Here is a 15,082-nt window from a genome sequence, read left to right as displayed (position 1 = left end):
AATTGGAGAAAGTCCCTCTGCCGTTGCAGACAGAAGATCGAGGATGAACAGACGGACGGATGTTCCGAGAGCCCCGCAGGGAACCCTCGCACCGGAGAGGCAGGGGAAGGAAGGAGACGAGGCGGTTCCTGCTGGACCCGCAGAGAAAGAGTAAGGCAGGGCAAGGGAAAAAGGGAAACGGGTGCAGAGCCGGCGAGTGCGTGCGGGACGGGAACAGAGGTGGGACACCGCGTGGAGAAGGACGCAGGGGGGAGAGCCACAGAAGGCCAGAGCGGACCAGGGGTGCGCGCCCTACCTCGGCGTCCTTGGCCGGGGAGCTGGTCGGGGGCAGCTCCAAGCTGCAGTTGGCCCTCTTGACGCTGAGGTAGAAGGGGTAGTCCTTGGCCACCATGGCGGCTGCCGGGCCTGCCCTCTGGGATGTCACCGCTGACCCCAAGCGACTACAAAGCTCCCAGGTGAAAGGAGGTCCCAGCTCCACGGTGCCGGGTGGCGGCTACAAGAGGCCGACAGCGTCCAGGTCCGCAGGACCCGCTCTGGCTCCAGCGGAAGGCGGGGCGCAGGGCCGGGCCCGCCCAGCATGGGGAGGCGCCAGGTGCCACCGCCCACGGCGCACGGGGACCTAGCCCGCAGCGGAGGGAAGGAGCAGGGCGGAGGGAGACAGACCCGGAAAAAGTGCGTTACAACTGAGCACATTAAAAAGGCAGGCCATTCTAGTCTTATTCCGAGGTCAGTCTCTCTCCATTTTTTTTTTTTTTTTTTTAAAGACAGGGTCTCACCGTGTAATTCACTAAGAAGGCCACGCCAGCCTCAAACCTAAAATGAGCCTCCTGCCTTAACCTTCCAGGTGCACATGTTTGTAATCTCAGCACTTGGGAAGCTGAGGCAGGAGAATCATTTTGAGTTTAAGACCAGCCTGTGCTACAAAGTGAGCTCAAAGCCTGCCTGAACTGCACAGTGAGAACCTGTTTCAAAAAGACCAAAAAAAAAAAAAAAAAGGATTCATGAGCAGACTTTTTTTTTTTTTTTTAATGAACATGCGGGGAGTAAAAACAATACAAACTAAAATGCACCGATTTTAAATGTGCGGTTCAAGGGGTTCTGTCAAATGTAAACACCATGGTAAGCACCTCCATAATCCAGAAACACATTTCCACCACGTGCTGAGTCCCTTCCAACCCCCAACCCATCAACTCTGGGGGGGGAAAAATCCTAAAAAACAAAAATCAAGCAGACAGGAGCGAGGGTGTAGCCCCTCAGAAGGCACCGGCCAGGGTCTGTCTGCTTTTAGTCTGACTGCAGCCATGATCCCCGCTGCCGCGCCCACTGCTGCTCTGGCCCGAGAAACACTGACAGTGTAAATGCGCACAGCTGCCCGCCTCGGCCCTGTGCCAGCAAAACTGGAAACAACTGGAGGGCCTAAATAAACTTTCCTCAAGAGGGAATATCACCCCGTGAAAAGGGGGATGGATTTATGGGTGTGGCGTGGAAAGCCCCAGCGTTTGGGGCTCAGGTTAAAAACAATCACAGAAGCCCGAGGGTACAATAGCTCAGTGAAGGAGCTCCTGTTTAGCAGAGGCCCCAGGCCCAGGTTCAATCCCTAGCACTAAAATAAACAAACAACTGTAGGTAGGATACAACTCCTCAGGGCCTTTGTACTGAGCTGCGAATCTCTAGACCTTTCCTCTCTCTCTCAATTTTTTTTTTCTTTCTTTTTGGCGGAACCAGGAATTGAACTCAGACAATTGTGCTTGCCAGTGAAGCACCTATTCCACTGAGCCATTTCCCCAGTCTCTTCTCCTCTCTTCTCTTCTCTCCTCTCCTCCCCTCCCTTCCCGTCCCCCTCCCCCTTCTCCCTCCCTTCCCCTTTCTCCTCCCTTCCCCCCTCCCCTCCTTCCCTCCCCTCCTCTTCCCTCCCCTCCCTTCTCTCCTCTTCCCTCTCCCCTCTTCTCCCTCCCCTTCTCCCCTCCTCCCTCCCCTTCTCCCCTCTCTCCCTCTCTTTCTTCCCCTCCCCTCCCCTCCTCTGCCCTCCCCTCCTCTCCCCTCCCCTCCTCTCCTCCTCTTCTCTTCTTTCTTTCTTTCTTTCTTTCTTTCTTTCTTTCTTATTCATTCATTTGACACAGGCCCTCACTAAGCCATTAAACTGTCCAGGCTGAGCTTGAACTTGACATCCTCCTGTCTCAACCTCCCAAAATGCTGAGATCACACCAGATGCAGCTTAGTACAAGGTCATTTGTTTAAAACACAGCTACAAAAGAGTACCAGAGAGACATATTTGTAGGTAAGTAGAGTCAAATGCCGCTTGGAAGAATGCACATTTTACCCATTAGCTTGTGGCTTTGAGGAACCACCTCAGAGGGGAGGATTGGGGCAAGTGGACAAAGGGGACTTTATTATTTATTTTTGGCAGAACCAGGGATTGAACTCAGACCCTTGTGCTTGCCAGGGAAGCCCTTATTCTACTGAGCCATCTCCCCAGCCCCAAAGGGGACTTTAGACTTACAGCTAATCCATTTAAAGTTTTTACTGGAAAGATGTAATTGTGTATCACTTAGGAAATTAAAAAAAATTTTTTTTTCAGTATTAAAATTAGAAGGGGTGGGGAGCTGGCTCAGTGGAATAAGCGCTTCCCTGGCAAGCGCAAGGGCCTGAGTTCAATCCCCACTTCCGGAAAAAAAAAAATTAAAGTTAGGATTTATGAAGTTGTTTTGTAGTCTGTACTGTTGAATTTATCCTCCTGTGAAATCCACAGTGGTAGTCTAGGGAGAAACTAATTCTTGTTTTTACTTCTTGGGGATGGGGTGAGGATGAAGACATTCAGTGCCTCTTTCAGTGGCCTCCCCTTCTAGCTGAGGTCACAACCCAGCAATTCTTCTTTTCCAGGCAGGACACTTCATAATACATAGCTCTTTCATCCCAGGTATCAAACCCACACCCTGGCACTAACTCCACCCCATTCCTGCCCTGCTGGTACACAGGCTGCCTTCGGGAACTGGAAGATCCGAGCCAGTTAGCAGCCTGCTGTCGGCCACCTGTAGATGCGTGGGTTCCACCGAGAGTGAAGACAGTGCCTCCTCAAACTCAAGAAGAAGCAAGGGAAGAAGTGTGGAGTGGGAAAGTACATCTCGGAAATGCTGGTCTTTCTGTCTCACACTCCCAGACACAGATTAACCCTTCATCCCGAGCTGTGTTGATGAGCGCTCAGGAGCGAGTTCAACCTCTCACACACCTAGCCAGCTGTGGTGCAAGAGAAGAGAATGCTGTCTCCAAGAGCTGCAAACCAGAGCAGCCCAAACATACTTACTGCACCTGAAGAAGGGCAGGTACCTGGCCAAAGCCCCACAGCCCAGGGCTGGGCTGCTCACTGAGTTACATTCAAGACTGTGGACCATGCAAGACAGTGGTGGTGTATAGTAAGGCCAGGGCAGTGATCACTGAACCCTAAGAAATGGGGGTGACTTTAATCTCAAGGTGAGATTCAATTATTGCATAGCCAAGAATAATTGTACAGATTCACAAGAAGGCTGCCATATACATTTTCCCTCCCTCACTCTTTTTTTCTCCATTACTGAGAACAGAACCTAGGGACTCAAAATGCAAAGCCAGCAGTCTACAATGGGGCTATAAATTCCCTTTATTTTGAGTCAGCATCTTACTAAGTCACTAAATTGCTTGGGCTGGGCTAAAATTTTCGATTTTCCTACTTCAGCTTCCTAAGCAGCTGGGATTACAGGCATGTACCAATCTGCCCAGTTTGCATTTTTCTCTTATAACATTTAAAAAATTTAAAAAGGGGGCCGGGGAGCTGGCTCAGTGGAATAAGCGCTTCCCTGGCAAGCGCAAGGGCCTGAGTTCAATCCCCGGTCCCGAAAAAAAAATTTTTAAAAATTTAACTTCTTAAAAGATATTAGAGGGCTGGGGAGATAGCTCAGTGGAATAAGCACTTGCCTGGCAAGCTCAAGAACCTGAGTTCAATCCCCCGTTCTGCAAAAAAAAAAAAAAAAAGATATTAGAGCTGCATGGTGGGCACATATCTGTAATCCCAGCACAGTGGAAGGCTGATGCAGGAGGCTCACAAATGCAAACCCAGCCTGGGCTTTATCCACTTAGCGTGTTTATGTCTGTAATGGATAAAATGGATTGTCAACTTGACTGGCTCAGTAATCGCCCAGGGGACTGGTAAAGCACACTTTGGGTGTGTCTGAGGGGTCTACGTCCAATGCCTGGCTCCTTCCTCTCTGGTCTTGTTACCTGCTCTGCTTACCTGCTGCCCTGCCCTGCCCTGCCCTCCCACCATGACTTCTGTATTGGAGCCAGCAGACCATAGTCAAGCCTTCTGAAACTGGGAGCCAAATCAAACCTATCCTTTCAATTGTAGGTGACTACTAGAGCTCAGTGCTTTAACAACAAAGTCTTTTTTTTTTTTTTTTGAATTTTTGAGACAGAGTCTTACTGTGTAAATTCAGGCTGGCCTTGAACTCATGGCCTGTAATCCCAGCACTCTGGAGGCTGAGACAGGAGACTCACTGCAAATTCAAGACCAGCCTTGGCTATAGAGTGAGTTCCTGATCAGCCTGAACTGCACAGCGAGACCCTGCCAAAAGAAAAGACAAACAGCAAAAACAAACTAAGTCAATGAATATACATTGCAAATTTCCTTTCCACTAATATATCGAGACAGAAGAACCAAAAAATAGATTACCAATGATCCATCACAATCTAAATAGTGCTGTAAAGGGCATAAACTCCAAAACGAGTGGCAAGGGCAAGACGAGCATGTGGAGTCCCTTGGGTGGTCTGATTCCTCCAAACCTCTCATAGCTTGAATGCCTCAGCACCCTGAATAGACTTCTGCTGTTTAAGAACATATATTTTTGGTACAATACAGTCTACAAACTCAGGCTGGTAATTTTGGGTATACAGAGGCCATGCATGTGGTCCTTGGGACATTTAAAGAACTTTCAAGTGTATTTTTGACCTCATGCAATTTCCACCTTGAGCCCAGACTTTAGTACTTCTTTCCTGTGTAATGTACAGCTCTACTATTAGCTGATTTGGGGTTGGGCAGCCTGCCTGGGACTCTGACCAGGGATGTGGATAACCAAAGGCCCGCAGAAACCAGGCTGCAGCGCACCCCTGGAGACCAGAGTCCAGCTGAGAGGAGCTGGTCCAGCCCTGCCCTGCCGTCCCACCAAGCAACCCCAGAGCTTGGTGCTTCCCCTTCCTGCCGAGTCTGTATGTGTTTATGGGCTCAGGATCAACCCTACTAGGCAGCTTCACTCAAAGCACTGCACAAAGTGCCTTTCAAAACTTGCCTTCAGCAGAGCCAGTTATGATCCTATAAAGCACTTCAACAACCAGGCAGTGTTCCTTGCAAGCCAGACGCCTGCAGACTGGAATAAAGGGGGCTGTTCTGCACCTCCAGGACTGGTGCCAAGCACGGGGCTGTGGTCTCGCCTTGCTCAGTGGGGGTCGTGTGTGCTGCTGTAAGTCTACTGCAGGCGATTAGCTCCTTTTAGACTAACTGATGACAGCAATGGTCAGGACACTCTCTACCGCGCCTCAGATTCTAGAGTTGTGATTAGGAGCATAGCAGGCCCAGCATGAGGCTAAAATTTCAGAAGCTCAAGTAGCCGTGACAATCCTCACAACCCACAGGATGATGTTCTACCCTGTGAGCATTATTCTTAATTCAGGGTTAAGGGGTTCTTTTTTTTTTTCTTTTCTTTTTAAATTTTTAATTTTTTTTATTTTTTAAAGAGAGTACAGGGGCGGGGGAGACAGCTCAGTGGAATAAGCACTTGCCTGGCAAGCGCAAGGACCTGAGTTCAATCCCTGGTTCCACAAAAAAAAAAAAAAAAGAGAGAGAGAGTGCAAATTAGAATTAAAACAGATAAAATTACAAGTGATACAGATTTTTCACTGAACAAAGTAATATGAATTTCATAGTATTTGTTGTAATACGTAGTGTTGTCTTCCAACCATTTATTCATATTACCAGATGTATGCATGTAAAATTGGAAGAAGAAAAAGAAATGTGTAAGAAATTAAGAGGACAAAAAGGAGAAATGATTGAAAAAAGGATATGAAACAGCATTAACTGCTCCTTTCCAGAGACTGGCAGAAATGCACAGTATAGTTGTCCAAACCATCCTGCTTACATACATAGATATGTAAGCATATCCTTCCCCCACTCCCTCTCCTGTCCTCAATTCAGTAACTCTTTCCTTCTGAATAAGTTCATTCCCTTTTACTAGTATCTATTGTAACCTTCAGATTTTATCTTTCTCTTTCAGGTTCTCACACTAAGGAGACAATATGATGTTTGCACATGCGGGTCTGATTTATTTCACTTAAGAGTATGGTCTCTAGTTGCATCCATTTACTTTTTTTGGGAAACATTACACATTCATTCATTCATTCATTCATTCATTCATGCATACATGCATTCATCTGTCCATCGATCCACTCATTCTTCACATATGCCTGAGTGCTTCCTCCACATCAGATGCCTGATTAGCTAGCTCTCTTTCTCTCTTCTTCCACCTATTTCTGAATCTCAGTATAGGCAGTTATTTCCTATATACCTGCTCAAGGAATATGGGCCGTTAAAAAATGACGCTGTATTCAGTTATAACCTCTGAAGCAAGTATAAATGTAGGCAAGCTCAAGTGACAGTGACCAGTCCCCAAAAGCCCAGACTTCAAACACATTACACCTCCATCTTCTTCCCTGGCATCTGTAGCCATCTGTTCTACCTAATTTGATGTGACAATGGAGGTACACGCTGGTGCTCTGACACCTCTCCCCTCCCCTTCCATGTGCGTGACATTTCCAATTATAATCAAGAGTTCTCTCTTCCTTTTACTTTAGACTTGGTCAAGGGTGGGGCAGAGAAAACCTGAAGAAGGGATTTCAGAGATGAGGAATGTGATTTACTTGCTAGACAGGTAAAAACTGCATAAATGCAGCATTAGCAATATCTGCAATCGCATATTACTATCTTTTGCCTGAGGACAGGACCACTAGCTCCAGAGGAGATTTAGTATCTACCCCTAGATACTCTGAAACTAGAAGACTTCGATCTCAGTCTCTGTCTGTCTCTCTGTCTCTCTCGCTCTCTCTCTCTCTCATTTTTGAGACAGGGTCTTGTTATGCAGCCCACACTGACCTTTAACTCACTGTGGACCCCAGTCTGGCCTAGAACTCTTAGCCATCCTTCTGCATCAGCCTCCCGAGTGTTGGGATTCTTGGCGTGTGCTGCCATGCCTGGCTTGGAAGATTTAATTCTTGTATTTCAAAGGTTTCATGTAAAAAAAAAGGTTTCATATTTTAAAACTAGTCTGAAAAACCAGTTAAGGGACAAAATACATCTTGTCCTCCTGACTGAGCTAATCCTATTATTAGCTGTACTACCCCCTAAAAACTATAATTTAAAGATGAGCTGTAACAGCAAAGCTGGCTGAATATATCTCCCCCCCCCCCCCCCCGAAACCGGGGATTGAACTCAGGGCCTTGCACTTGCCAGGGAAGCACTTATTCCACTGAGTCATCTCCCCGGCCCCTGGCTGAATATATCACATACAGATATATTTCCTACCACCTGGTTCAGAATAGTGGTTCTCAAGCAGGGGACATTGGCAATGTCCGTAGTTAAGTTTTTGTTGTTGTTGTTGTTGTTTTTGCAGAACCGGGGGTTGAACTCAGGCCCTTGCGCTTGCCAGGCAAGCGCTTACTCTGCTGAGCCATCTCCCCAGCCCCATGCACATAGTTTTGATTGTTAGTGAAAGACACCAGGGTGCCAACAGCATCTAGTGACTGGTAAAGGCAGGAGATGCTGGTAGAGGGACCAGGTCCCACAGCAAAGAATGAACGTGTCCACAGTGCTGGTACTGTTACCACTGAGAAATTTACATTAAAGCAGAGCAGAGCCAAAATATAGCATTGGAGTCAAGAGACTGTTTGACCTTGAGGATTTTTTTCCTCTAGACCTTTGTCCTCGATTAGCGTCAGATAGCAGCTCAGGCTTGGTGAAGCCTAAGGAGGAAAGGTGTCCCGCGAAGACCCAGAACACTACCATGCCTCAAATATTTCCTGATGTCTGAGCCTCATTCTTAAATGAATAACAGATCCCATACAACACACACACAAAAAATAAAGAGGAATATAGGAGCAAGAGTTGGGGGGGCAGAGAAAATTTTTGTAAGCTGTCTCCATATAAGAATGCACTTAGGGGCCAGGGAGATGGCTCAGTAAAGTAAGTGCTTCCCTGGCAAGCACAGGGGCCTGAGTTCAATCCCCAGTTCTGGAAAAAAAAAAAAAAAAAAAGAATGCACTTAGGGGCCAGGGAGATGGCTCAGTAAAGTAAGTGCTTCCCTGGCAAGCACAGGGGCCTGAGTTCAATCCCCAGTTCTGGAAAAAAAAAAAAAAAAAAGAATGCACTTAAAAAACAGTGAGCCAGTTATGGTGGTGAGGGCCTGTAACCCCAGCCCAAGGGAGGCTGAGGCAGGAGAATCGCCATGAGTTCAGGTCTGCCCTGGGCTCCATGGAGAGTTCAAAGCAGCATGAACTACAGAGAGAGGAGAGGAGAGGAGAGGAGAGGGGTGGAAAGGGGAGGGGAGGGGAGAGGGGAGAGAGGGGAGGGGAGGGGAGGGGAGAGGGAGCACATGCGAGTTGAGCAGTGAAAATTAGTTGCAATGAACTATAACTTAAATAAAAATCAAGGAAGGGAAAAGAAAATTTTCAAACTGTCATCTTTCCCAAGATAACTTTCATCTACCACATTTAGTCTTTTTGGAGGCTAGAAAATGTAAACCCAGCAATGAATTAAAAACTCCAAAGAGTTTAATTATTTTGTTGATACGAGTATTTTTGGCAACACAGAAGGTATGACAACAACAAAAAACATGTCTTACTCAAGACTCTGTAGTAAGAATTCAGATCTCCAATTTGAGTGGATGACCATTAGCACGTTTACTTTACTCACAGAAATAAGTCAGCCTCAGGGATTTTCTATATAAAATAGTCTTTGAACCTTATGAATAGTCTACAATTGCTGGATAATAATTCATATTTTGGGGCCAAAATTGAATACATTTGTTATATTCCAAATGTATTTATTGGGTCAGGGAGCTAGCTCAGTGGAATAAGTGCTTGCCTGGCAAGGAAAAGGTCCTGAGTTTGATCCCTGGTACCACCAAAAACAAAAGGAAAAAAAAAAAAGACAAATGTATTTATTCTCCTCAGACTACAGTTAACATATATATTTCCTTTTTTTTAAAATTTTTTTTTTATTTGTGTGTTTGGTACAGAGTCTCACTAGGCAGCTTTGACTCAGTGATCGTCCTGTTTTCAGCCTCCCTAGCACTGGGACTGTAGGAGTGTGCCACCACAGCGAGCCCCAGGAGTGTGGCCAGCGCGGCATGCAGGACTGGGGCTCAAACTCTGGTCCCTGAGCTTGCCAAAGCAGGTGCTTAGTCCACTGAGCTATCTCCCTAACATTTGTATTTCTGTGGGCTTTGTATGCTAGCCACTATGTGGAGAAGTTGGACCCTAATTTTTTTTTTTTTTTTTTTTTTGGTGGAACCGGGGATTGAACTCAGGCCCTTGCACTTGTCAGGGAAGCACTTATTCCACCAAGCCATCACCCTGGCCCCTAAAATGTTAAAGTCTAGCTTTAAATAATGCAGATGTTGGGGCCAGGGAGATAGCTCAGTAGAATAAGTGCTTGCCTGGCAAGCACAAGGGCCTGAGTTCAATCCCCGGTTCTACAAAAAAAAAAAAAAAGCAGATGTTTTCTCTTCCACCCATTACAAACTACCAATCAAAGTTCCATATTTTATCAAACCTAAAATGCCAGACTGTGATACATACTATCTTATTTACTCTCAAGAAAGAAAAACTGGGCCAGGGAGATAGCTCAGTGGAATAAGCACTTGCCTGGCAAGCGAAAGGACCTGAGTTCAATCCCTGGTTCCACAAAAAAAAAAAGAAAGAAAGAGTACTCCCCATTAAATTATATCACATAATCACTGATAAAATATGCTACAATTGCAGAGAGGTTAAAATCTGCAGGAAAGCGGGGCTACCAGCAACAAACAGCAGTATCTCTATCATCCGGGCTCCATTAAAAAACCTGGCTTGGGGCCGGGGAGATGGCTCAGTGGAATAAGTGCTTCCCTGGCAAGTGCAAGGACCTGAGTTCAATCCCTGGTTCCGCCAAAAAAAAAACAAACCCTGGCTTGACTTCTAGGGAGTCAGGGACAACGCTGTCACAGGCCTCTTGCAGTGAAACCGATGGAGAAGCTTATTAAATCCAGGTCCCAGGCCACTAATTTGGAGCAACTGAATTGGATCCTTCAGCAGCACAGCCCAGAAATTCCTATTTTGGATCACTGCCCTCTAACAGCATTGTTTGAGCAGTTGAGCAGCAGGTATGATGACCTAGAACTAGCAGCAAATGGGGCCGGGGAGATGGCTTGGTGGAATAAGTGCTTCCCTGGCAAGCGCAAGGGCCTTGAGTTCAACCCCCGGTTCTGCCCAAAAGCCACCCAGGAGGAGATATATCCTGGCACTTGGGGGCTTGCTTTACAATCTGGCATCCAGAGTTCCAACAAAAACCATGCTTATCTTCGTAGCCGGGGGGCACAGCTACATTTAAGTTTTTAAAAAATTAGCTGTAGAGAATCAGAGGAGAGTGCAGTTGGCTTGAGATGTTTACCACAAAAAAAAGAAGAAAAAAAAAAAAAGACCTGAGGCTTGGGAGGGGAGAGGGGCTCAGGTGAAGACCTTAATTACAGAACAAGTCAAACCAGCAAAAACAGGCTCAGGGACTCCAGGGAGGTACATCATGTCTCACCTGGTAGCAGAGAAATTGTCTGCTGCGTGCTACAGGGCTGCAGCGCATTAGCTGGACTGTCCCCTGCCAAAGGCGTCGGCTGTGTCTTATACAAGTACTAGGCAAAGCAGGAGCCGAGTTAGGGGAGCTTCTACTTTATTCCATCTTTGTTCCCAGGGCACATCCAACACCACGCTCAGCAAACATGACTCGCGAGCGCCCACAGTCCCGTTCAAAGCAAGAGCCTTGGCAATAGCAGACTGACCAGAGGCACTAGTCTCTAGCTATCCCCCAACTTTCATCGCTTAGTTCTGTCACCTCTCACAAGCGCTACTTCCTGATGGCTTTGTCTGCTTGCTTTCTCTCATCTGAGGCATCTGCGACCCCCAAGCAAGGGCACCGAAACCTCTTTCCCCTACACCCACGCTAATTCACTCGTTTGTCTCCACTGAGTGGGAACTACAAGGGGACTGGGACCTTCTACCAAGTGGGCACATAACTGTATAAGATTCAGGAGCCATAGCTGTTAAGAGAAAAATTAAACTGAAACGGGACTGATCACAGAGTATGTGTCAGAGAAGCCAAATCCAGAAGGCTTTAGGTAAGGAGGAGCCCGGCCAAGCAGTCACGTGCACACCACCACCCGGAGCAGTCAGAAATGTTGACAGGCAGGCTCAGTCCTTAATTTCTAGCTTCTTAAAGGGCCCAGAACTCACAGAAACTGCTCCACGACGACTCCTACAGTGTCAAGCTGTGGGAACCCCCAGGTACTCTGAGGGTTTCCCATTCTACCTAGATTTTTCACGCATGCCCAGCGACTAGTGCTGAATTCCATCTGTGGGTTTTGTTGGTCTATGTTTTATGTTAAAACATCTTTTTAGTACATATTTGTCATAAATGGTGCTCACATTCATCACAGAAAATTGTACCTGTATTTAATTTATCTTAATTCTTTTTTTTTTTTTTTCACATTCCCTTCCCTTCCCTTTAACCCTTCTCCTCTCCATTTTTATTTATTTTATTTATTTATTTAGCAGAACGGGGGATTGAACTCAGGCCCTTGTGCTCGCCAGGGAAGCGCTTATTCCACTGAGCCATCTCCCTGGCCCCTCTCCTCTCCATTTACAGAAATTTTGTTACCATTTTTTCCCCAGCCATTCCTTATCTTGAAGAGGACCTTAAGTTGGGGGTAGGGTGGATTCTGCCTGATGTTTGCACAATACTACACACGATGCTAAAAGGCTATCCAAGTAGATGTGAAATTAGAGACTCCCCATGTTTTTGTGTGGGGGAGGGACTTTGTCGTGTTGCCCAAGCTGGCCTTGACCCAGTGGGCTCATGCCAGCCTCCCACTTCTGCCTTCTGCGTAGCCCAGCCCTTGACTTAACTTTTTTTTTTTTGGTGGACCAGGAATCGACCTTGGGACCTTGTGCTAGTCAGTCTGGCACTTATGCCACTGAGCTATATCCCCAACACTTAGCTTTTTTTATTTATTTTTTTCCAGAACTGGGCATTGAAAAAATAAAAAAAGAGGGCTGGGGGATTGGTTCAGCGGAATAAGCGCTTCCCTGGCAAGCACGAGGGCCTGAGTTCAATCCCCGGTTCAAAAAAAAAAAAAAAAAAAAAAACTGGGGACTGAACTTAGGCCCTTGTGCTTGCCAGGCACGTGCTTATTCTACTGAGCTATCTCTCCAGCCCCAACCCTTAGCTTCTTAAAAATGGTGCTGGAAATCAAACCTAGGTCCCTGCACAAGGCAAAAGTTCTGCCACTAAGCTATATTCCTGGTCCTTTGACACATCTTTTTTTATTTTTTTTTTTTTGTTTCCACCATTTCTTTTTTTATTTTTTTAAAATATAAAATAGTAATTAAAAAATTAGAAATGATACAGAATTTTACTAAATGAAACAATATGAATTCGACAGTATTTGTTGCATTACAGAGCATCCTCTTCAACTTAGTTGGGCAGATTACCAGATGCATGGATGCAAAATTGTCCATCATTTCTTCCCCCCCCCCCATAATTTTATTGAGAAACAAATAGCAATGAGACAGACACATCATTTTTTAAAAAAAGGTTTTTGAGATAGGGTCTTGCTTTGCAGTTCAGTCTGGCCTTGAGCTCACCATGCCACCCAGGCCGGCGGCTATCCTCCTACCTCAACCTCCTGCATCTTGGGATTGTAGCTGTGCTGGGCAGAAGCCTAAACCACTGCGCTGCACCCAGCATGGTGTGTTTTCTTTTTGTTTGTTTGTTTGGTTTTGTTTTTTATCCAAGAAAGCTAAAAGAGGAAAAGAAACTTCTCTGCTAGCCATTCCCCCAAAGGAGGGTCATGCTTTGCCTCTCAGAGTCCTGCCTGAGGTACCCTGAGCTCACTTTGGCTTAGAGACACTTTGCAGCGAACCAAACTCCTCTGTCAGTGAGTAGGAGGAGAGGAGGGAGAGAAGGAAGAGAGAATTAAAATTGTAAGCCAGCACCACGTGGCCTCTTCCTTGAACTTTAATAACCCTGCGCTGCCTGCAGGCTCAGAAAACCAACTGCAATGGCAGGTACAGGGCGGCTCTGGTGCCAGGAAAATGCAGTAAGACATAACTTTTACAAGGTAGGCAATGAATAAGTGCCCTGCAGGAACAAAACAGGCTTTTAGCATCTTCAAAGGTGCCAGCCAGATGCTCGCAGTGCTGGCGTATACGGTCACGGTGCACGACAGACAGGCTCACGTACTCAGAGATGAAATCATCTTCCCAGGGAAACGGCCACTGGGGAGGCCGGGTTTTTACAACTCGGGGGAGGACGGCAACACAATCTATTTTGCTCTGCAGCAGCATGGCCCATTTTAATGTATGTTAGAGGCTTTCCACATGTAGGGGCATTGTCTAGAAGAGTTTAAAGGGACAAATGTGTAGCAGATTGCCTGGGTTACTGAAAGAATTATCTTTGTCCCCTGGGTGTGTGGGGAGGGATCCAGTGCTGTCCCATGGAGTTACCAGAAAGATGTACGAGTGTAACTCCTCCCTTGGAGTCCACTGTTAGGAGATGCATTCTGGGGTGACTGCTTATACTTTACCCCAGGAGAGTTAAAGGAAGTGTTTGTCATCAAACTTCAGAAGTATATATGAAAATGATGCGGGCAGAGCTCAAAAACCAAAGGGATCAGCATTTTGCTGCAGTTTCCTGTTCATAAAACTTTATAAAAACAACCCACCCATTTAAAAAAAAAAAAAAAAAAAGCCCACAACAATAGCTCATGTTCTTTTCCTAACGCTTGCCTCATGCCACTATAAAAGGAGGTGCCATCCATCAGGCTTCCTGAGTGAGGGCCTCAGGCACCACATCCTTTTCCTCTTGCCCTTGCCCGGCCCCCACCCTGCCTGGCATTGTTCCTGAACCCGTTGCTTCTCCAGGTTTCAAGCTCAGCTGCGAAGTGCTGACGTTCTCCCTGTACCTGTCCAGAGCAGGCCGGCACCTGTACCAGCCGGACGTTGGAATAATTGAGGCTACCTTCCTCCGAATTTATTCTCACTTTCTAGAGGAATTTTCAATAGAGAAGTTTAGGGTTACAGAGTCACAAAGGGAAAAATGCAGACTGCTCCAGCAAACTAAAAAATAATAAGTACATTGCCTTGTGACATTACTTTTTGGTCTTTGGTACCAGGAATCGAACTCAGGACCTTGAGGTTGTCAGGTGTTGTGCCACTGAGCTCTATCCCCAGCCCCATTTTTTTTTCCCCCGGAACGGGGATTGAACTCGGGGCGTTACACTTGCCAGGCAAGTGCTTATTCTACTGAGCCATCTCCCAAGCCCCCACCCAGCCCCATTTGTTTTTGAGACCAGGTCTCATGTAGTTGAGGGTGGCCTGGAACTGGAGGCAATCCTCCTGCCTCAGCCTCCTGAGAGCTGGTAGAGATTTTTGTTCTGTTGGTGGAACCAGGGATTGAACTCAGGCACTTGTGCTTGCCAGGCAAACACTTATTCTACTGAACCATCTCCCCAGCCCCTTCCTGAGAGCTGAGATTACTGGAGTGTACCACTATGCCCAGTGAAATCATTTTTTTTCTGAAGAACTAGGTATTTTTCCTCTCACAATGAGACCTACAGTAAACTTTCTTTGTGGAATATTCAATACACTATCCTTCATTTTCTGGTAGAATAACAGAGAATAGGGGCCAGGGAGATGGCTCAGTAGAATAAGTACTTGCCTGGCAAGCACGAGGGCCTGAGTTCAATCCCTGGTTCTGCAAAAAAAA

At 46.5% G+C, this 15,082-nt stretch overlaps 1 protein-coding gene across 3 annotated transcripts in view; it reads right to left on the bottom strand.

Annotated features, from left to right (window-relative positions):
* The window catches only part of Arhgef3 (Rho guanine nucleotide exchange factor 3), a 300,793-nt gene that overhangs the window by 90,926 nt on the left and 194,785 nt on the right, over positions 1–15,082 (bottom strand). Inside the window, exon 1 of one of the 3 annotated variants that reach the window (XM_004631623.2) lies at positions 296–552. The exons of the other annotated variants lie outside the window; for them this stretch is intronic. Coding sequence (XP_004631680.1) covers positions 296–391 — 96 coding nt within the window. The 5' untranslated portion in view covers positions 392–552. Of the gene's footprint in view, positions 1–295; positions 553–15,082 lie in introns of those variants that run through there. 3 annotated transcript variants of the gene reach the window in all.

The sequence above is a fragment of the Octodon degus genome, unplaced genomic scaffold (genome assembly GCF_000260255.1).
Source record: "Octodon degus isolate 3935 unplaced genomic scaffold, OctDeg1.0 scaffold00043, whole genome shotgun sequence".
Taxonomy (NCBI): Eukaryota; Metazoa; Chordata; class Mammalia; order Rodentia; family Octodontidae; genus Octodon; species Octodon degus.
Note: the sequence above shows the minus strand (reverse complement) of the source record. Positions and strands in the feature narration are given on the sequence as shown.